A 22,896-nucleotide genomic window follows, 5' to 3' on the forward strand; every position below is an offset into this window, starting at 1 on the left:
CCTGGGGACGGACGGACAGAGGACGTCACATACCGGGACGGGTTCTGATCACCCGCCGTAAAACCCTAGTAACGGGTTCTGTTACATCAGACTACTTCCTGTAACATCAGACTACTTCCTGTTACTTCCTGTAACATCAAACTACTTCCTGTAACATCAGACTACTTCCTGTTACTTCCTGTAACATCAAACTACTTCCTGTAACATCAAACTACTTCCTGTAACATCAAACTACTTCCTGTAACATCAAACTACTTCCTGTTACTTCCTGTAACATCAAACTACTTCCTGTTACTTCCTGTAACATCAAACTACTTCCTGTAACATCAAACTACTTCCTGTAACATCAAACTACTTCCTGTAACATCAAACTACTTCCTGTTACTTCCTGTAACATCAAACTACTTCCTGTTACTTCCTGTAACATCAAACTACTTCCTGTAACATCAAACTACTTCCTTTACTCCGTTAGGCGCCACTCAAGCTTGTGGGCGTGGCCTAAAGGGGCGTGGCCTAAAGGGGCGTGGCCTAACGTGATTCTTCAGCAGAAATCCTGTAAACCCTTTACGTGGTTTGGGTCGATACAGAGTCAGAAGCTCGTCTAACCCGGACCAGAACCGGACCAGAACCGGACCAGAACCACCGAGGTCACGGAGGAGGAACTGAGTCCGTCGTCAAACTAAAGACACCAGAGAAGAAGTGAGCGTACGTCCAGTGGACCCGTCGCCGGGGGATGTGTTGCCTAGCAACCGCCCGAACAGGAACCACCAGAACCACCAGAACCACCAGAACCACCAGAACCACCAGAACCACCAGAACAACCAGAACAACTTACTTCTTCAGGTGCATGACGACCTGCGGCAGCAGCGTCAGCTTCTTCAGCGCCGGTTTCTTCTGGGCGTTCAGAGTCCGGTCCTCCTGGGGAGACAAGACACACGGGCTTTTATTCTGAAGGTGAGGAATCAGACCCGGCCCAGGCCGCCGGGCTTTTATTCTGAAGGTCAGGACTCAGACCCGGCCCAGGCCGCCGGGCTTTTATTCTGAAAGGTGGACCACCAGGCTTTTATTCTGAAGGGCGGGTGGACCGCCAGGCTTTTATTCTGAAAGGTGGACCACCAGGCTTTTATTCTGAAGGGCGGCCCGGACCGCTGGGCTTTTATTCTGAAAGGTGACCCACCTCTGCGGCCTCCGTCATCTTCATGATCATGTTTTATTCTGAAACTCACCTCAGGGCTTTTATTCTGACAGGTAAACTCACCTCTGCAGCCTCCGTCATCTTCATGATCATGTTTTATTCTGAAACTCACCTCAGGGCTTTTATTCTGACAGGTAAACTCACCTCTGCGGCCTCCGTCATCTTCATGATCATGTTTTATTCTGAAACTCACCTCAGGGCTTTTATTCTGACAGGTAAACTCACCTCTGCAGCCTCCGTCATCTTCATGATCATGTTTTATTCTGAAACTCACCTCAGGGCTTTTATTCTGACAGGTAAACTCACCTCTGCGGCCTCCGTCATCTTCATGATCATGTTTTATTCTGAAACTCACCTCAGGGCTTTTATTCTGACAGGTAAACTCACCTCTGCAGCCTCCGTCATCTTCATGATCATGTTTTATTCTGAAACTCACCTCAGGGCTTTTATTCTGACAGGTAAACTCACCTCTGCAGCCTCCGTCATCTTCATGATCATGTTTTATTCTGAAACTCACCTCAGGGCTTTTATTCTGACAGGTAAACTCACCTCTGCAGCCTCCGTCATCTTCATGATCATGTTTTATTCTGAAACTCACCTCAGGGCTTTTATTCTGACAGGTAAACTCACCTCTGCAGCCTCCGTCATCTTCATGATCATGTTTTATTCTGAAACTCACCTCAGGGCTTTTATTCTGACAGGTAAACTCACCTCTGCAGCCTCCGTCATCTTCATGATCATGTTTTATTAATGTATTATATATATATATATATATATATATATATATATATATATATATATATATATATATATATATTATTTATACCTCTGCAGCCTCCGTCATCTTCATGATCATGTTTTATTCTGAAAGGACCCACAGGGCTTTTATTCTGACACTCACCTCTGCAGCCTCCGTCATCTTCATGATCATGTTTTATTCTGAATGTATTATATATATATATATATTATTTATACCTCTGCAGCCTCCGTCATCTTCATGATCATGTTTTATTAATGTATTATATATATATTATTTATACCTCTGCAGCCTCCGTCATCTTCATGATCATGTTTTATTAATGTATTATATATATATATATTATTTATACCTCTGCAGCCTCCGTCATCTTCATGATCATGTTTTATTAATGTATTATATATTATATTATTTATACCTCTGCAGCCTCCGTCATCTTCATGATCATGGCGCTGACCACGTCGTCGGCGTCGCTGATGAAGGTTCCTCCGTCGCGGTGCCGCCTCTTCCGGCTGTTCAGAGCTTTCCTCTTGGCCAGCATGATGTCGAAGTCGGACATGAAGCTGGTGCTGGAACGAGAACACGGGTCAGAACCGGGTCAGAGCGGGTCAGAACCGGGTCAGAGCACGCCCGACCGAGTCAGAACACGCCCGACCGGGTCAGAGCACGCCCGACCGGGTCAGAACCGGGTCAGAACACGCCTGACCGGGTCAGAACCGGGTCAGAACATGCCCGACCGGGTCAGAACACGCCCGACCGGGTCAGAACACGCCCGACCGGGTCAGAGCACGCCCGACCGGGTCAGAACCGGGTCAGAGCACGCCCGACCGGGTCAGAACCGGGTCAGAGCACGCCCGACCGGGTCAGAACCGGGTCAGAACACGCCCGACCGGGTCAGAACACGCCCGACCGGGTCAGAACACGCCCGACCGGGTCAGAACACGCCCGACCGGGTCAGAACACGCCCGACCGGGTCAGAGCACGCCCGACCGGGTCAGACCGGGTCAGAGCACGCCTGACCGGGTCACCCCCCCCCACCAGGACCCTCACGTACTCGTGTCCTCCGCGGTGCACGCCCTCGTCAGAGTCCGACTCGTCCTCCACCTGCTGCGCCTCCTTGGACTCCTTCTTGTCCTCCAGGTCCTCCTGGTTGAAGCCCTGCAGGGACACGGAGACGGTTAGGACAGGTCAGGACGGGTCAGGACGGGTCGGGACGGGTCAGGACGGGTCAGGACGGGTCAGGACGGGTCAGGACGGGTCAGGACGGGCCGCCGGACGACCCAGAACCGCGACGCCGCTTTAATTATTATTATTATTAGTTTTTAATGACAGACGGGCCTTTTTTTTTTTCTTCTTTTTTTTTTAACTTAAAGGTATTGTGACATAATTTTTAACATGCTTTTAACACTATTAAAAGTCTTGGCCAACATCCCTCAAATGTCTAAAAGGTGTAACAAGAAGAACTTCACTGCAGTACTCCATGCCTGGCTTCTTTATGACGGTGAAAAACGCTTCCTTTTCCCCTTTCCTGTCAATATTATTATATACCAATATTATAATATTAATATTATACAATAATAATATTATACATATACGTATCACTTAGCAACCAAACACCGCTGCTGCATTGCATTGTGGGAAGTTTCTGCTCAGCTAGTGTCCATCAATCCATGAGTATGGATAGTACATACTAGAGTATGGATAGTACATACTACTGAGTATGGATAGTACATACTAGTGAGTATGGATAGTACATACTAGAGTATGGATAGTACATACTAGAGTATGGATAGTACATACTAGTGAGTATGGATAGTACATACTAGTGAGTATGGATAGTACATACTAGTGAGTATGGATAGTACATACTAGAGTATGGATAGTACATACTAGAGTATGGATAGTACATACTAGAGTATGGATAGTACATACTAGAGTATGGATAGTACATACTAGTGAGTATGGATAGTACATACTAGTGAGTATGGATAGTACATACTAGTGAGTATGGATAGTACATACTAGAGTATGGATAGTACATACTAGAGTATGGATAGTACATACTAGAGTATGGATAGTACATACTAGAGTATGGATAGTACATACTAGTGAGTATGGATAGTACATACTAGTGAGTATGGATAGTACATACTAGTGAGTATGGATAGTACATACTAGTGAGTATGGATAGTACATACTAGAGTATGGATAGTACATACTAGAGTATGGATAGTACATACTAGTGAGTATGGATAGTACATACTAGAGTATGGATAGTACATACTAGAGTATGGATAGTACATACTAGAGTATGGATAGTACATACTAGTGAGTATGGATAGTACATACTAGAGTATGGATAGTACATACTAGAGTATGGATAGTACATACTAGTGAGTATGGATAGTACATACTAGTGAGTATGGATAGTACATACTAGAGTATGGATAGTACATACTAGAGTATGGATAGTACATACTAGAGTATGGATAGTACATACTAGAGTATGGATAGTACATACTAGTGAGTATGGATAGTACATACTAGAGTATGGATAGTACATACTAGAGCAGTGATTCTTAACCATAGGGCCGCGGCCCAAGTGTGGGCCGCGAGCGCCATCTAGTGGGCCGCGAAAAGAATTTCAGTTTTCTACGTTTGGGCCGCGGGGGCCGCGGGACTGCATCCCGACCATGTGGTGGCGCTGTTACTGACTGCCAGCCGGTGGAGGAGGGAACCCAGAGGAAGAAGACGGGGGGAGCTCTATAAAAGAGGAGAATAATGCTGCGGCACGTTCTATTTACCTCGGACACTCATCCAGCTGCTTTATCCTTTATTATTTTAAGATCCTTTATTTTGCACGAAATAGGTTTAAATCTGCCAGGATAAGGGATCGTTTTTACTTGGTCTGCGCTCAGAGTCTGCTTGGATCCGCCAGGATCAAGGATTGTGGTCTGCGCCCAGCAACGGGGGGAGAGCAAGCACAGTGGGATATTTTCCAGGTATGTTTTAAATTAGTTTAACGGTGGAACTGGTACTCAATAATTTCTTAATATGTTTTAGCTTTGAGGAGAATATTTTTGTGATGTTGTATTAAGTTAAAAAGTATATTTTCTTTGTGTTCAAGAGTAAACACGTGCGTTTGCCGCCATCTTGTGGAATTACTCAATACTGACGTGCATGAGTGAATGTATTTTATTACATTTCGTTAAGGCAAAGACCATATTTGTTCATGTTAATTGTTTAGTTACTATGTATGTAGCAGTTTTTGTATTAAAAAGGTGAATTTCCCTGAGATAAAGTTAATTTTCACAAGACTTAGTGAAGGTAATGAGCCAATAAGAAATTGTTTGTTGCTTGTAGGCTGTATTATTTTGTAGCTTTATTAAGATTTTGGTTTTAATGTATTTTACCATTTGTGTACTGCAGGTTAAACCTAAAGTAACTTAAGTGTGCAGTTTACAGATATGATTTAAAATATGGTTTAAACTTAACAGTTTGCAAAGAAGTGTTGATGTAAAATGTGATTTAAAATGATTACTAAAAGCTCTGGTTTGAGGAAACACTGTATCACTGGCCTGATCATTTATCCTTTATTTTCCAGTGCAACATACGCCAACACGATGGAGAAATTCCTAAAACGGAAAAATGAAGACGACAACCCCACCAAAAGTAAATTCATGCGCAAGTACAATCCGGACTTCATCAAGTACGGCTTCGTAAACGGAGGTAGCGCGGCGGTGCCGAGAGCCCAGTGTGTGGAGTGTGGATTAACTCTATCCAACGAAGCACTGAAGCCCTCAAAACTACAGCGGCATCTAGAGGACCAAGCATCCGACGCTTGTGGGAAAGCCGGTGGAATTTTTCAAGAGAAGAGAAGATGGGTTGCAGATGCAGAAAAAATCTATCGTGTCACTGACTGGTACCTCTAAATGTGCATTGAAAGCTAGCTACCTCGTTGCCAGATGTGTGGCACAGAGGAAGAAAGCTTTCACCATAGCAGAGGAGTTGGTTCTGCCTTGTGCTGTTGATATGTGCCGTGAGATGATCGGAGAGGCCGCTGCAAACAAGTTTCTGACCATCCCACTCTCAAACGACACTGTGAGTCACCGTATCGTGGACATGGCCTCAGACATACAGCAACAACTCATCGAAAGAGTAAAAAGTAGCCCATTTTTTTCTTTGCAACTTGACGAGTCCACTGATGTCACGAATGCTGCACTGCTGCTGGTTTTTGTTCGCTATCGCTGGGACAATAGTTTGCACGAAGACGTACTGTTTTGTCGAGAGCTACCAACACGGACTACGGCTCAGGAATGTTGCATGGATAACTTCTTCAGTGAGAACGGCATGGACTGGCAGAACTGTGTCGGGGTGTGCAGTGACGGTGCAGCATCAATGACTGGCAAGCATCACGGCGTCATCAGACAGATTCTGGATCGTGCACCAGAAGCTAAATGGACACACTGTTTTCTCCACCGTGAAAGCCTCGCAGCAAAAAAGATGTCACCAGAGTTCCACGAGGTGATGGATATAAGTGTGAAAACCATCAACTTCATTAAAAACAATGCTGTGAACTCCAGATGTTTTGCTAAACTGTGAGGAAATGGAAGCAAATCACATCCAGCTGCTCTATCACAGTGAAGTGAGATGGCTCTCAAGAGGACTGGTCCTCAACCGACTGTTGAACTGAGGAATGAGGTCTTCTCATTTCTCACTGAGAAAAAATATCATCTTGCACATCACTTTGCAAACACAAAGTTCACAGCTAAACTTGCCTACCTCAGTGACATTTTTTCCCTACTGAACCAGCTGAACATCTCCCTTCAAGGAAGAACCAGCAACATTTTTGTCGTTCCAGACAAAGTTCAAGCGTTCAAGAGGAAACTTGCTTTGTGGACCAAGAGGACCCAGGAAAAGAGAATGGACATGTTTCCACTTTTGTCGGTCTTTTTGGAAGACTTCCCCCATGTGAACATCAGTGACTCAGTCTCTCAGCACCTCTCACAACTGGCAGAGAAGTTTGAAGACTACTTTCCTGAGGATCCCAGAGAGGGACACATGTGGATTTTGGACCCGTTTTCTGTGGATCCCATTACAAATGATGTTGCTTTGCCCTCACATCTGGAATCCCAGCTTCTGGAAGTTTCCACCGACAGCACTTTAAAGTTGCAGTGGGGCAAACTGGACCTTCTGGATTGCTGTCTCAAAGGAGTACCCATGTCTTGCACAGAGGGCTGTGAAACAACTCCTCCCATTCACAACAACGTACCTGTGTGAGTCAGGATTCTACATCGTGGCCACAACTAAGTCCAAAGCCCGAAACAGACTCAGAGCAACGCTGGATGCTACTCTGAGAGTGAGCCTTTCCCCCATTCCACCCAGACTGGACCTGATTGTGTCTCAGAGGCCCAAGTGTCTCATTAAGAGCTGCAGATAAGGATATTGTATTTTTTTGTAAATATGTATATCAAAGAAAATAAAGATTATTCTGGTTCTGCTATGCACAAATATAGTTTCATTTGCACTTTATTTCAATTTTATTTACAGTTTATTTAATTTAAAAACATGTATTTATTTTACGTTTTATTAATAATAATGGCTTGGTTTTATATAGCGCCCTTCAAGGCACCCAGAGCGCTTTTTACAGAGACCATTATTCATTCATACACATTCTCACCGGTGGTGGTAGCTACGTTTGTAGCCACAGCTGCTACGTTTGTAGCCACAGCTGCCCTGCAGAGTGACAGAAGCGTCAGTCGGCCCCTCCGACCACCACCAAACATTCAAACACATTCACACGGGGCCAGGTGGGTAAGGTGTCTTGCCCAAGGACACTACGACAGCCACTGGTACGGAGCGGGATTCGAACTGCCGACCTTCCGATCATTGGACGACCCGCTCTACTGCCATCCATTGATTGATTTATATGTATATATATTTTTTATTCTGAGTCCTTCCTTTTTTATTTAAGTAAAATCTAATTATTGATCTTTTTTTATTAATAAGCCTGAACTGATTGATTTGTCCTAGTATAAATCAAGCTTGACGTGTGCATGTTAACATTGACATGTTTCATAAAAGTCTGTGATGATCATTTTATTTGACAAGGTTTTTGCTTGGGCCCTGGGCCGCTCTGTACTGAAAAAATTGGGCCTCGAGGTCAGAAAGGTTAAGAACCCCTGAGCTAGAGTATGGATAGTACACACTAGTATGGATAGTACATACTAGTATGGATAGTACATACTAGTATGGATAGTACATACTAGTATGGATAGTACATACTAGTATGGATAGTACATACTACTGAGTATGGACAACCCGGGCCGGCGGACGGCGGTTCCTAACAACCCGGGCCGGCGGTTCCTAACAACCCGGGCCGGCGGTTCCTAACAACCCAGGCCGGCGGACGGCGGTTCCTAACAACCCGGGCCGGCGGACGGCGGTTCCTAACAACCCGGGCCGGCGGTTCCTAACAACCCAGGCCGGCGGACGGCGGTTCCTAACAACCCGGGCCGGCGGACGGCGGTTCCTAACGACCCGGGCCGGCGGACGGCGGTTCCTAACGACCCGGGCCGGCGGACGGCGGTTCCTAACAACCCGGGCCGGCGGACGGCGGTTCCTAACAACCCGGGCCGGTGGACGGCGGTTCCTAACAACCCGGGCCGGCGGTTCCTAACAACCCGGGCCGGCGGACGGCGGTTCCTAACAACCCAGGCCGGCGGACGGCGGTTCCTAACGACCCGGGCCGGCGGACGGCGGTTCCTAACAACCCGGGCCGGCGGACGGCGGTTCCTAACAACCCGGGCCGGCGGTTCCTAACAACCCGGGCCGGCGGACGGCGGTTCCTAACAACCCGGGCCGGCGGACGGCGGTTCCTAACAACCCGGGCCGGCGGTTCCTAACAACCCGGGCCGGCGGTTCCTAACAACCCGGGCCGGCGGTTCCTAACAACCCGGGCCGGCGGACGGCGGTTCCTAACAACCCGGGCCGGTGGACGGCGGTTCCTAACGACCCGGGCCGGCGGACGGCGGTTCCTAACAACCCGGGCCGGCGGACGGCGGTTCCTAACAACCCGGGCCGGCGGACGGCGGTTCCTAACAACCCAGGCCGGCGGACGGCGGTTCCTAACGACCCGGGCCGGCGGACGGCGGTTCCTAACGACCCGGGCCGGCGGACGGCGGTTCCTAACAACCCGGGCCGGCGGACGGCGGTTCCTAACAACCCGGGCCGGTGGACGGCGGTTCCTAACAACCCGGGCCGGCGGACGGCGGTTCCTAACAACCCAGGCCGGCGGACGGCGGTTCCTAACGACCCGGGCCGGCGGACGGCGGTTCCTAACAACCCGGGCCGGCGGTTCCTAACAACCCGGGCCGGCGGTTCCTAACAACCCAGGCCGGCGGACGGCGGTTCCTAACAACCCGGGCCGGCGGACGGCGGTTCCTAACAACCCGGGCCGGCGGACGGCGGTTCCTAACAACCCGGGCCGGCGGACGGCGGTTCCTAACAACCCGGGCCGGCGGACGGCGGTTCCTAACAACCCGGGCCGGCGGACGGCGGTTCCTAACAACCCAGGCCGGCGGACGGCGGTTCCTAACGACCCGGGCCGGCGGACGGCGGTTCCTAACGACCCGGGCCGGCGGACGGCGGTTCCTAACAACCCGGGCCGGCGGACGGCGGTTCCTAACGACCCGGGCCGGCGGACGGCGGTTCCTAACAACCCGGGCCGGCGGTTCCTAACAACCCGGGCCGGCGGTTCCTAACAACCCGGGCCGGCGGACGGCGGTTCCTAACAACCCGGGCCGGTGGACGGCGGTTCCTAACGACCCGGGCCGGCGGACGGCGGTTCCTAACAACCCGGGCCGGCGGACGGCGGTTCCTAACAACCCGGGCCGGCGGACGGCGGTTCCTAACAACCCAGGCCGGCGGACGGCGGTTCCTAACGACCCGGGCCGGCGGACGGCGGTTCCTAACGACCCGGGCCGGCGGACGGCGGTTCCTAACAACCCGGGCCGGCGGACGGCGGTTCCTAACAACCCGGGCCGGTGGACGGCGGTTCCTAACAACCCGGGCCGGCGGACGGCGGTTCCTAACAACCCAGGCCGGCGGACGGCGGTTCCTAACGACCCGGGCCGGCGGACGGCGGTTCCTAACAACCCGGGCCGGCGGACGGCGGTTCCTAACAACCCGGGCCGGCGGACGGCGGTTCCTAACAACCCGGGCCGGCGGTTCCTAACAACCCGGGCCGGCGGACGGCGGTTCCTAACAACCCGGGCCGGCGGTTCCTAACAACCCGGGCCGGCGGTTCCTAACAACCCGGGCCGGCGGACGGCGGTTCCTAACAACCCGGGCCGGCGGTTCCTAACAACCCGGGCCGGCGGACGGCGGTTCCTAACAACCCGGGCCGGCGGACGGCGGTTCCTAACAACCCGGGCCGGCGGTTCCTAACAACCCGGGCCGGCGGACGGCGGTTCCTAACAACCCGGGCCGGCGGTTCCTAACAACCCGGGCCGGCGGTTCCTAACAACCCGGGCCGGCGGACGGCGGTTCCTAACAACCCGGGCCGGCGGTTCCTAACAACCCGGGCCGGCGGTTCCTAACAACCCGGGCCGGCGGTTCCTAACAACCCGGGCCGGCGGACGGCGGTTCCTAACAACCCGGGCCGGTGGACGGCGGTTCCTAACGACCCGGGCCGGCGGACGGCGGTTCCTAACGGCCCGGGCCGGCGGACGGCGGTTCCTAACGGCCCGGGCCGGCGGACGGCGGTTCCTAACGGCCCGGGCCGGCGGACGGCGGTTCCTAACAACCCGGGCTGGCGGACGGCGGTTCCTAACAACCCGGGCCGGCGGACGGCGGTTCCTAACAACCCGGGCCGGCGGACGGCGGTTCCTAACGGCCCGGGCCGGCGGACGGCGGTTCCTAACAACCCGGGCCGGCGGTTCCTAACAACCCGGGCCGGCGGACGGCGGTTCCTAACAACCCGGGCCGGCGGACGGCGGTTCCTAACAACCCGGGCCGGCGGTTCCTAACAACCCGGGCTGGCGGACGGCGGTTCCTAACGGCCCGGGCCGGCGGACGGCGGTTCCTCTCACCGTGAACTCCTCCTCCTCCTCGTCTCCAGACTCCCCGAAGATGTCTGCGATCATCTTCCTGCAACGGAAACAGAGAGAGTCAAGACCCGACCGTCAGAACCGGTTCTGCATTTCCCCTGAAGGACGGCCCGGGTTTGGACCAGAGGTCCGTCTGGGTTTCCAGAACCATCACCTCCATGTGTGACAACAACCCTGATCCTAGTTCTTCCTGCCCTCGGGGAAGACGTGGAGGATCTTGTCCATTCTGTCAGTCGAGGAATTTGAAGATGCTTCATGTTTAGATTTCTGATAACAGGATTTCTGCTTTTTGGAGCAGCAGTTACTCGGTATATCGACACATCAGGAAGTCATGGACAGCTATTGTGCCTGACGTGGCTGAAGGGATCAGCTGTGCCACCAACACTCAGACTCTAACGTTGGGGGAACAGAATGGCAGGCTAGCTGCGGGTTTTGATCTCATGGGCAGGATGATAAAGACCCTGGAGAAGTTCGGCCGGGCGGGAACTGACCACAAATGTGTCTGTTTGGAGTCGCATTGAGGAACCAGAGACTGAAGGTGGACGGAACATGACTGGAGTCTGACCCAAATGCAATTGTTGATTCTTCAACCTGACCCTGGCAGGCCGTTCCAGTCACAATCTCCCTGGTGGAATAAAAACAAGATGCTCTGCTCCCACTAGCCCCCCCCCCCTCTCAGGAACATCCGTGGACCTGGATCAGAACTAGACCCCCCCCCAGGACCTGGATCAGAACTAGACCCCCCCCCCAGGACCTGGATCAGAACTAGACCCCCCCCCCCAGGACCTGGATCAGAACTAGACCCCCCCCCCCCAGGACCTGGATCAGAACTGTGGAACTGTGGAAAACCACGGTGCTTGAACATCTGTAGTTTCCGTCGGCCTTCGTCTGAAAAAGTGTTCTGCAGGAGTCAGACCGGACCAACTTACTCTTCCTCGTCTTCTCCTCCGGACTCGCTGTCGCTGCCGAACAAAGCCTTCTCGTCCTTCTGCCCCCCCGCGGCCTTGGCCTCGTCCTCGTCGCTGCCGCTGTCCGAGCCCAGCTCCTTCAGTTTGGCCGCCATGCTTTTGTCGGGGCCGCGGTAGTCGTCGTCCTCGCTGTCCGAGTTCTCGCTGTCCGACACGGCCCGGCTCTTCTTTGGTGCTGGAGACCCGGAAATGAAAGGAAGCATCAGACCTGGAGACCTGAAGACCTGGAGACCTGGAGACCTACAGACTAGGGCTGCAACGATTCCGTTTTTCCAACAGAGTGAGGCGTCTCACTTCAGTACAGTCTCTGCCGAGAGTCGCGCAGCGCGACGGCGTCTCTGCCGAGAGTCGCGCAGCGCGACGGCGTCTCTGCCGAGAGTCGCGCAGCGCGACGGCGTCTCTGCCGAGAGTCGCGCAGCGCGACGGCGTCTCTGCCGAGAGTCGCGCAGCGCGACGGCGTCTCTGCCGAGAGTCGCGCAGCGCGACGGCGTCTCCGCCGAGAGTCGCGCAGCGCGACGGCGTCTCCGCCGAGAGTCGCGCAGCGCGACGGCGTCTCCGCCGAGAGTCGCGCAGCGCGACGCCGTCTCCGCCGAGAGTCGCGCGACGCCGTCTCCGCCGAGAGTCGCGCAGCGCGACGCCGTCTCCGCCGAGAGTCGCGCAGCGCGACGCCGTCTCCGCCGAGAGTCGCGCAGCGCGACGCCGTCTCCGCCGAGAGTCGCGCAGCGCGACGCCGTCTCCGCCGAGAGTCGCGCATGCATGATAATAAACGTAATAAAAACTTTAAAAGTTTGGGAGCATTTTAGCCTCGATACGGCGAATAAAAAGACGACTTGCAAGGTTTGCAAAGCCGACGTTGCTTTTCACCGGAGCACGTCGGTAACGCACGAGCATTTGAAGAGAAAGCACGACGGTAATGCACGAGCATTTGAAGAGAAAGCACGTCGGTAATGCACGAGCATTTGAAGAGAAAGCACGTCGGTAATGCACGAGCATTTGAAGAGAAAGCACGTCGGTAATGCACGAGCATTTGAAGAGAAAGCACGTCGGTAATGCACGAGCATTTGAAGAGAAAGCACGTCGGTAATGCACGAGCATTTGAAGAGAAAGCACGTCGGTAATGCACGAGCATTTGAAGAGAAAGCACGTCGGTAATGCACGAGCATTTGAAGAGAAAGCACGTCGGTAATGCACGAGCATTTGAAGAGAAAGCACGTCGGTAATGCACGAGCATTTGAAGAGAAAGCACGTCGGTAATGCACGAGCATTTGAAGAGACAGCACGTCGGTAATGCACGAGCATTTGAAGAGAAAGCACGTCGGTAATGCACAGGCATTTGAAGAGAAAGCACGTCGGTAATGCACGAGCATTTGAAGAGAAAGCACGTCGGTAATGCACGAGCATTTGAAGAGACAGCACGTCGGTAATGCACGAGCATTTGAAGAGAAAGCACGTCGGTAATGCACAGGCATTTGAAGAGACAGCACGTCGGTAATGGACGAGCATTTGAAGAGACAGCACGTCGGACAGTTGAAGGAAACGGACTCGCCTTGGTAAGATATTAAGCGTATTTTGTCTTTAAAAGAGAACTTTAACGTTACGCCTGACTGTGCCTGACAAAAGTTTTTAAATTAAATGCATGCAGTCCAAAGAAGTTGAATAAAATATCTATTTTTCATTGAAGTTCCATCTTTCTTGTGTTTATTATCATTTGTCACATAATTAAAACAACCTCATACTAAATTTAAGAAAAAAGTACTAATTATCCGATTAGTGGACTAATGGTTTCCTAGTGGTTGGAGGTTTTTGTGTAACAAACATGGAGGATCTGAGAGAGAGATAGATTTATACAAAGATGGAGTTGAATTGGTATTTTTGTATCATAATTTTTATCGTTATCAGGATAAATGTCAGAAATTATGGTGATACATTTTTTAGTCCATACCGCCCATCCCTAGTGACTAGTGGACTATTAAAATAGTGGTTAGTTAGCCCTGCTGCAGACTAAATAGTGGTTAGTTAGCCCTGCTGCAGACTAAATAGTGGTTAGTTAGCCCTGCTGCAGACTATTAAAATAGTGGTTAGTTAGCCCTGCTGCAGACTATTAAAATAGTGGTTAGTTAGCCCTGCTGCAGACTATTAAAATAGTGGTTAGTTAGCCCTGCTGCAGACTATTAAAATAGTGGTTAGTTAGCCCTGCTGCAGACTATTAAAATAGTGGTTAGTTAGCCCTGCTGCAGACTATTAAAATAGTGGTTAGTTAGCCCTGCTGCAGACTATTAAAATAGTGGTTAGTTAGCCCTGCTGCAGACTATTAAAATAGTGGTTAGTTAGCCCTGCTGCAGACTAAATAGTGGTTAGTTAGCCCTGCTGCAGACTAAATAGTGGTTAGTTAGCCCTGCTGCAGACTAAATAGTGGTTAGTTAGCCCTGCTGCAGACTAAATAGTGGTTAGTTAGCCCTGCTGCAGACTAAATAGTGGTTAGTTAGTGGTTAGTTAGTTCCATCAGGACTCGTTACCTGGCGTGTCGTTCTTCTCCTCGTCCTCGCTGTCCGACAGCACAGCCTTCTTCCTCTTCACTGCAGACACAAAAACACACGTGAACGGACGCTTGAACGGACATGTTTGTGCTGCAGGAACCAGAGTTCCCCCAGGAACCAGACCCAGGAACCGGAGTTCCTCCAGGAACCAGACCAGACTCCAGGAACCAGACCCAGGAACCAGACCAGACTCCAGGAACCAGACCCAGGAACCAGACCAGACTCCAGGAACCAGACCCAGGAACCAGACCAGACTCCAGGAACCAGACCAGGAACCAGACCAGAAACCAGACCAGAAACCAGACCAGGAACCAGACCCAGGAACCAGACCAGGAACCAGACCAGGAACCAGACCCAGGAACCAGACCCAGGAACCAGACCCAGGAACCAGACCCAGGAACCAGACCCAGGAACCAGGAACCAGACCCCAGGAACCAGACCCAGGAACCAGGAACCAGACCCAGGAACCAGACCCAGGAACCAGACCCAGGAACCAGACCCAGGAACCAGACCCAGGAACCAGGAACCAGACCCAGGAACCAGACCCAGGAACCAGACCCAGGAACCAGACCAGACTCCAGGAACAGAGGGTTCTGAACGTGTCGTTATAAACGCGACTCTTCGGCTCAATGAAGCACAAACGGAATAAAACAGAGGAATACATTTTAAAAGGGACAGAAAGAGGATTTAACCCCCAAAGGTTAACCCCCCCACCACAAACATGTGGATATTAAAGCCCCCCCACCACAAACGTGTGGATATTAAAGCCCCCCCACCACAAACATGTGGATATTAAAGCCCCCCCACCACAAACGTGTGGATATTAAAGCCCCCCCACCACAAACATGTGGATATTAAAGCCCCCCCACCACAAACGTGTGGATATTAAAGCCCCCCCACCACAAACATGGATATTAAAGCCCCCCCACCACAAACATGGATATTAAAGCCCCCCCACCACAAACATGTGGATATTAAAGCCCCCCCCACCACAAACACGTGGATATTAAAGCCCCCCCACCACAAACATGGATATTAAAGCCCCCCCACCACAAACATGGATATTAAAGCCCCCCCACCACAAACATGTGGATATTAAAGCCCCCCCACCACAAACGTGTGGATATTAAAGCCCCCCCCACCACAAACATGGATATTAAAGCCCCCCCACCACAAACATGTGGATATTAAAGCCCCCCCAACAAACATGTGGATATTAAAGCCCCCCCACCACAAACATGTGGATATTAAAGCCCCCCCACCACAAACATGGATATTAAAGCCCCCCCACCACAAACGTGTGGATATTAAAGCCCCCCCCACCACAAACATGTGGATATTAAAGCCCCCCCCACCACAAACATGTGGATATTAAAGCCCCCCCACCACAAACATGTGGATATTAAAGCCCCCCCACCACAAACATGGATATTAAAGCCCCCCCACCACAAACGTGTGGATATTAAAGCCCCCCCACCACAAACATGGATATTAAAGCCCCCCCACCACAAACGTGTGGATATTAAAGCCCCCCCACCACAAACATGGATATTAAAGCCCCCCCCACCACAAACATGTGGATATTAAAGCCCCCCCCACCACAAACATGGATATTAAAGCCCCCCCACCACAAACATGGATATTAAAGCCCCCCCACCACAAACATGTGGATATTAAAGCCCCCCCACCACAAACATGGATATTAAAGCCCCCCCACCACAAACATGTGGATATTAAAGCCCCCCCACCACAAACATGGATATTAAAGCCCCCCCACCACAAACATGTGGATATTAAAGCCCCCCCACCACAAACATGGATATTAAAGCCCCCCCACCACAAACATGTGGATATTAAAGCCCCCCCACCACAAACATGGATATTAAAGCCCCCCCACCACAAACATGTGGATATTAAAGCCCCCCCACCACAAACGTGTGGATATTAAAGCCCCCCCACCACAAACATGTGGATATTAAAGCCCCCCCACCACAAACATGTGGATATTAAAGCCCCCCCACCACAAACATGGATATTAAAGCCCCCCCACCACAAACATGTGGATATTAAAGCCCCCCCACCACAAACATGTGGATATTAAAGCCCCCCCACCACAAACATGTGGATATTAAAGCCCCCCCACCACAAACGTGTGGATATTAAAGCCCCCCCACCACAAACATGTGGATATTAAAGCCCCCCCACCACAAACATGTGGATATTAAAGCCCCCCCACCACAAACATGTGGATATTAAAGCCCCCCCACCACAAACGTGTGGATATTAAAGCCCCCCCACCACAAACATGGATATTAAAGCCCCCCCACCACAAACATGTGGATATTAAAGCCCCCCCACCACAAACGTGTGGATATTAAAGCCCCCCCACCACAAACGTGTGGATATTAAAGCCCCCCCACCACAAACATGTGGATATTAAAGCCCCCCCACCACAAACATGTGGATATTAAAGCCCCCCCACCACAAACATGGATATTAAAGCCCCCCCACCACAAACGTGTGGATATTAAAGCCCCCCCACCACAAACGTGTGGATATTAAAGCCCCCCCACCACAAACGTGTGGATATTAAAGCCCCCCCACCACAAACATGGATATTAAAGCCCCCCCACCACAAACGCGTGGATATTAAAGCCCCCCCACCACAAACGTGTGGATATTAAAGCCCCCCCACCACAAACGTGTGGATATTAAAGCCCCCCCACCACAAACATGTGGATATTAAAGCCCCCCCACCACAAACATGGATATTAAAGCCCCCCCACCACAAACGTGTGGATATTAAAGCCCCCCCACCACAAACATGGATATTAAAGCCCCCCCACCACAAACGTGTGGATATTAAAGCCCCCCCACCACAAACATGTGGATATTAAAGCCCCCCCACCACAAACGTGTGGATATTAAAGCCCCCCCACCACAAACATGTGGATATTAAAGCCCCCCCACCACAAACATGGATATTAAAGCCCCCCCACCACAAACATGTGGATATTAAAGCCCCCCCACCACAAACGTGTGGATATTAAAGCCCCCCCACCACAAACATGTGGATATTAAAGCCCCCCCACCACAAACATGGATATTAAAGCCCCCCCACCACTAACATGGATATTAAAGCCCCCCCACCACAAACATGTGGATATTAAAGCCCCCCCACCACAAACATGTGGATATTAAACTCCAGTAAATGTAAAAGGTAAAGGTATGTAAAGGTAATAATAATAATAATAATAACTAAAGCTGCGCCGCGGTTCTGGGTCGTTTCTGATCTGATACTGGCCACGCTTACATGATGTTTTTTAATTCGGAATTAATTATTCAGAATTAAACTATTTTCTTTCGAGTTTACATGGAAATAGTAATTCCGAATTGAGGTTTTCATGGAAAACACGTTTGATCATCTTTATCCAATTCCCCTTAAGGTCTGGGGGTTGGGAAGGGAACCCTTTCTTTTACAGTCCAGTTTCACTTCAATTACTGGGTAAATATCAGGTAATTATTTCTGTACTTAATGAGGAAGTACCAGGTAATATTATGGAAACAACACACACTTTCTTTTACAGTCCAGTTTCACTTTAATTACTGGGTAAATATCAGGTAATTATTTCTGTACTTAATGAGGAAGTACCAGGTAATATTATGGAAACAACACACGCTTTCTTTTACAGTCCAGTTTCACTTTAATTACTGAGTAAAACCAGGTAAAAATGTCTGTACTTATTGGGTAAATACTTAGGAAATAGAATTACTGGGCAAGTAACTACAAGGTAAGTACCTGGATTACCAGGTAAAACATGGTAACTATCAGGTTAATAAAGGTCAATAGAGTCATTTACACCCTCGGGGGTACATGCACCAATCCATTGATAATACATAAATCAATAATGAATGGGTAAATACCCGGTAGTTATCCATGAAATGTAGAGTAAATACAAGGTAACTACATGGTCATTGAAGTGTAATTAGCTGGTAACTACCTCAAATATAGGTTATAATTTACTGGTAGTTTGCAGAAAAATACTTACTTAGAAATAATTAATGTAATTTCAGAGTAATTACAGGGTAAACTGACTGGTAGTTACCAATATTAACCTAGTAAATACCTGTAATTTCCCTCATAGTTCCATCTAATGTCTTTGTAATTACCTAGTAATGTTTAGTTTAAACAACCAGGTATTTACCATGTTATTACATGGTAAATACACATAATTACATGGTACAAGAAAATACTTAAATTACCTAGTACTTACTGGGTAAATTACCCGGTAGTTACCATGTAATAACCTTGTAAATAGAAGGTACTACTAGGTAATTACAGTGTAATTACAGTGTAATTACCATGGTATTACCTGGTTATTACTGTACTGTAAAAGAAAGGGTTACCGGAAGGTTCTGATTGGATAGGGGGCGGATGGAAGTTAAACTACCGGAAGAAAAACTAACTTAGCCGCTACAACTTTGAAAAGCTCACAATTTTTATGTTTCCTGGCATCTGTTCTTTTAATGATTTCTATTTATTAAATAAATGTCTCTGCTCTTGACCAGCGTTTAGCTGCTGCATCTTTAACTTTGTTAGAAAACCAGCCCAGCGCGTGTATTCACGGTCGCGGAATTCATCGGACTCAAAATCAGAATAAACCAGCCACTTACTTCGGAATTAGGTTTAATTCGGAATGGCCATTTTCATTCAGAATTAGGTGTCATTTTTACTCATTTTAAATCGGATTAAATTTAAATTCTGAATTAAAGAGGAATTAAACTTCCCATGTAAACGCACTGAATGATGGTAATAATAATAATAATAACTAAAGCTGCGCCGCGGTTCTGGGCTGTTGCTGATACCGAGCTCTGATCTGATGCTGTTTTTATTTCTTTTCTCTGTCTGGACACGTCAGAAACTTTGATCTACATAAATCTGGGCGTTGGTCGCGGGTCCGGCGGGTCCGGCAGGTCCTCCAGACCACCAGAGGCCGCCGTTAGTACCAGTACCTGGCTTGTCGTCGTCGTCCTCGCTGTCATCCCCCTTCCTCTCCTGCTGCTGCTCTCCATCACTTCCTCCAGCCTTCCTCTGCCGTCCTTCCTCCTCCTCTTCCTCGCTGTCCGACTGCATGACAGCCTTCCACTTCCTGCCTCCTCCTCCTCCCGCCTCCTCCTTCTCCTCCTCCGAGTCCGTCTGCGCCTTCTTCTTCCTCCGGCCAGCCGTCTCTGTGTCAGAGTCACTGTCGCTGTCGGAGCGGCGCTTCGGCGACGCCGCCGCGGCAGCGGTTTCCTCGTTGTCGGAGTCGCTGTTGGCGGCGGCCGCGTTAGCGCCGGCCGCGTTAGCGCCGCCCTCGCCGTCCTCCGCGCCGCCCCTGCGTTTGGCGGGCGGCGACTCGTCCTCCTCGTTGTCTGAAGCTCTGTGTTTGACGGGCGACGAGTCCTCGTTGTCGGAGCCGCTCATCCTGCGTTTCACCGGAGACTCCTCCTCGTCGTTGTCCGACCCGCTCATCCTGCGTTTCACCGGAGACTCCTCCTCGTCGTTGTCCGACCCGCTCATCCTCCGTTTCACCGGAGACTCCTCCTCGTCGTTGTCCGACCCGCTCATCCTGCGTTTGACCGGAGACTCCTCCTCCTCGTTGTCCGAGCCGCTCATCCTGCGTTTGACCGGCGAGTCGTCGTCGCTGTCGGCGGGCCGCGGGGCCTCGGCCTCCGACTCGTCGTCGTGGTTACCGTGGCCCTTCGGGGCCTCGCCGTCGTCGTCGCTGTCGGCGCGGCGGCGGTCCTCGTTGTCGGAGCCGCTGGCCGCCTCGCCGGTTTCCATGGCGTTGGAGGCGTCTTCGTCGTTGCTCCCGTCGTCCTGCAGAGAAGAAGAAAACCACCGTGAAGTAAACGAGACTCACACGAGACGGAACCAACATGAACATGTAGAACCTGAACATCTAGAACCTGAACATGTAGAACCTGAACATGTAGAACCTGAACATGTAGAACCTGAACATGTAGAACCTGAACATCTAGAACCTGAACATGTAGAACCTGAACATGTAGAACCTGAACATGTAGAACCTGAACATGTAGAACCTGAACATCTAGAACACCTGACCTCGGACTGACGGCCGTCGCTCCTCATCTCCTCCCCGTCTGACGGAGGGTGCTCGTCCTGAACGGGAGTTCCACCACCGTCATCTGCAAACACGTTAACAACCGTTAGAAACACCATGAACATGTTCCTGCACATCTGCAAACCAGCAACATCTGCAAACCAGCAACATCTGCAAACCAGCAACATCTGCAAACCAGCAACATCTGCTAACCAGCAACATCTGCAAACCAGCAACATCTGCAAACCAGCAACATCTGCAAACCAGCAACATCTGCATCTCCTCCAGGCGGAGTCGTTTCAACCATCACACCATCTCTAGTAGTTTAAACCATCTCTAGTAGTTTAAACCATCTCTAGTAGTTTAAACCATCTCTAGTAGTTTAAACCATCTCTAGTAGTTTAAACATCACACCATCTCTAGGAGATGGAGAAATAACATCTCCATCTCACTCTCACTGTCATTTACAAATCAAACACTCCAAAAGCCAAACACACATATAAAGATTTAAAAAAAACAGAAATAAAAGATAAAAATAGAAATAAAAGGTAAAGTAAAAATAAAAAGTGCAGTGCCATAAAAGAATGATATGGATAGAGACAGAGCTGAGTAAGTTTTAGTGGAAAAGTGCCCTAAGATTTACAACCTGTTAACCAGCCTCAATGTAAAAACCAGCATTTAAAAGGTAGTTAGTAGTTAATCAACATGAAATTAGACGTTGCATGCCAATAAAAGACACATTTAGAGGTTATTTAGAGCCAGAATGAACCCAAACAAACTCCTGCAGCAACTTAACACCAAACTGCATGTGTTATTTAGCATAGCAACACTTGTGAATATAGTATTTTTTAGGAATATTATTCTTAAGATCCTGGACAGTTTCTATTAGGGCTGGAGTATTGGATCCTGGTAGAGCCAAGCTACTTAGTTAGCTTCTCTGCGTACTAGCTACAAAATGCATTCTGTTCAACTGGATTCATGAGAAACCTCCATCAGTAACACAATGGTTTAGAGAAATCTACAGAGTTCTTCCCATGGAAAGACTCAGTGCCAAATTAAAAAATAGAGAAGATAACTTTTTATCTTTTAGACCCCCAGCTGTTCTGGTTTACCTGCTGATGTCTCGGTGTGTGTGTGTGTGTGTGTGTGTGTGTGTGTGTGTGTGTGTGTGTGTGTGTGTGTGTGTGTGTGTGGTGTTACTACACAATATAACTTTATATTTACACAGTAACTGTGTTGTATCTATAGATGTGTCGATTGCCCTATTCTTTTTCCTTTTTTTCTTTTCTTTTCGTTTGTATTGTATTCTGTTTTTGATTTATACCTTTTGTGTTAATACTGAAAATCCATAAAATATTATTATGAAAAAAAAAAAGATTATTATTCTTAAGAATTACACCAACTTGAATGTTTTGAAAAGACCAGAAATCAATGTTGATGGAGCTGGATAATATTAAATCATGGAGAGACTTCCATATGTCATATATATATGTAAATATATATATATAAACAAACTCCCGCAGCAACTTCACACCAAACTTCATGTGAAAATCGTTCATTTTAAGTTTCACGGGGATAAAAACCCAGATTTCAGACTAAATGCAGCGACATCAGGTTTATGGATGAATGTCCGGGATATAATCCCTGATTCGGCCCAGAGTTCGGGTCGGAACCGGGCCGGTAGGACCAGTAAACCCCACCAAACCCACGTGGGGGGTTGTTGTTAGCTCCGTTAGCTTAGCACGCTAGCTCCGCGCAGGAAACAAAGGCTCACTTACCGGAGACGGTCCCGGACACGAAGTCGTCCTCCTCCCCGTCCATGGGGCTCTGGTCCCGGCGTGAGCGGGAGAGATCCGGCGGGTCTGGGCTGGTTTTGGGGCGGCGGAACCGTGAAGCAGAGAGGGCAGCGGGACCGGGACCGGGGCTGCTAGCGGCTAACGGCTAACTGCTGCTGGGGGAGCGGAGACCTAATGGCGTCATCACGTCTCAATGGCGTCATCGGGGCGCATGCGCAGGATGTGAAACACCGCTGCTCGGCTTTAACCAAAGATCCTCTATACAGTACAACTTTCTTCCAAAAAGACTTAAATAATAAAAATAACAGTATTATTAAGCAAAGAAGCAAGTTTTATTTTAGTTTTAAACTTCATTTTATCCGATGGGAAAACGATGAGAGACAAATCTCGCGAGAGAGTGTTGCTCAGACAGAGACAGGTCTCAAAGAA

At 49.7% G+C, this 22,896-nt stretch overlaps 1 protein-coding gene across 3 annotated transcripts in view; it reads right to left on the reverse strand.

The window, feature by feature from the left end:
* LOC133442124 (protein IWS1 homolog) overlaps window positions 1–22,643 on the reverse strand; it is a 37,177-nt gene extending 14,534 nt beyond the window's left edge. For 2 of the 3 annotated variants that reach the window (XM_061720070.1, XM_061720071.1), the window contains exons 1-10: window positions 22,450–22,643; window positions 20,674–20,756; window positions 19,581–20,427; window positions 14,547–14,606; window positions 11,992–12,205; window positions 11,045–11,102; window positions 3,007–3,110; window positions 2,371–2,521; window positions 836–918; window position 1 (exon numbers count right to left, since the gene is read on the reverse strand). The exon at window position 1 is cut by the window's left edge and continues 129 nt beyond it. In XM_061720070.1, the coding sequence (XP_061576054.1) occupies window position 1; window positions 836–918; window positions 2,371–2,521; window positions 3,007–3,110; window positions 11,045–11,102; window positions 11,992–12,205; window positions 14,547–14,606; window positions 19,581–20,427; window positions 20,674–20,756; window positions 22,450–22,492 (1,644 nt within the window). In that variant the 5' untranslated portion in view covers window positions 22,493–22,643. The remainder of the gene's footprint in view (window positions 2–835; window positions 919–2,370; window positions 2,522–3,006; window positions 3,111–11,044; window positions 11,103–11,991; window positions 12,206–14,546; window positions 14,607–19,580; window positions 20,428–20,673; window positions 20,757–22,449) is intronic. The other variant, XM_061720072.1, reaches the window with a different exon arrangement.
* Between the last annotated feature and the right edge of the window lie 253 nt (window positions 22,644–22,896).

The sequence above is a fragment of the Cololabis saira genome, chromosome 4 (assembly GCF_033807715.1).
Source record: "Cololabis saira isolate AMF1-May2022 chromosome 4, fColSai1.1, whole genome shotgun sequence".
In the NCBI taxonomy this organism is placed as follows: domain Eukaryota; kingdom Metazoa; phylum Chordata; class Actinopteri; order Beloniformes; family Belonidae; genus Cololabis; species Cololabis saira.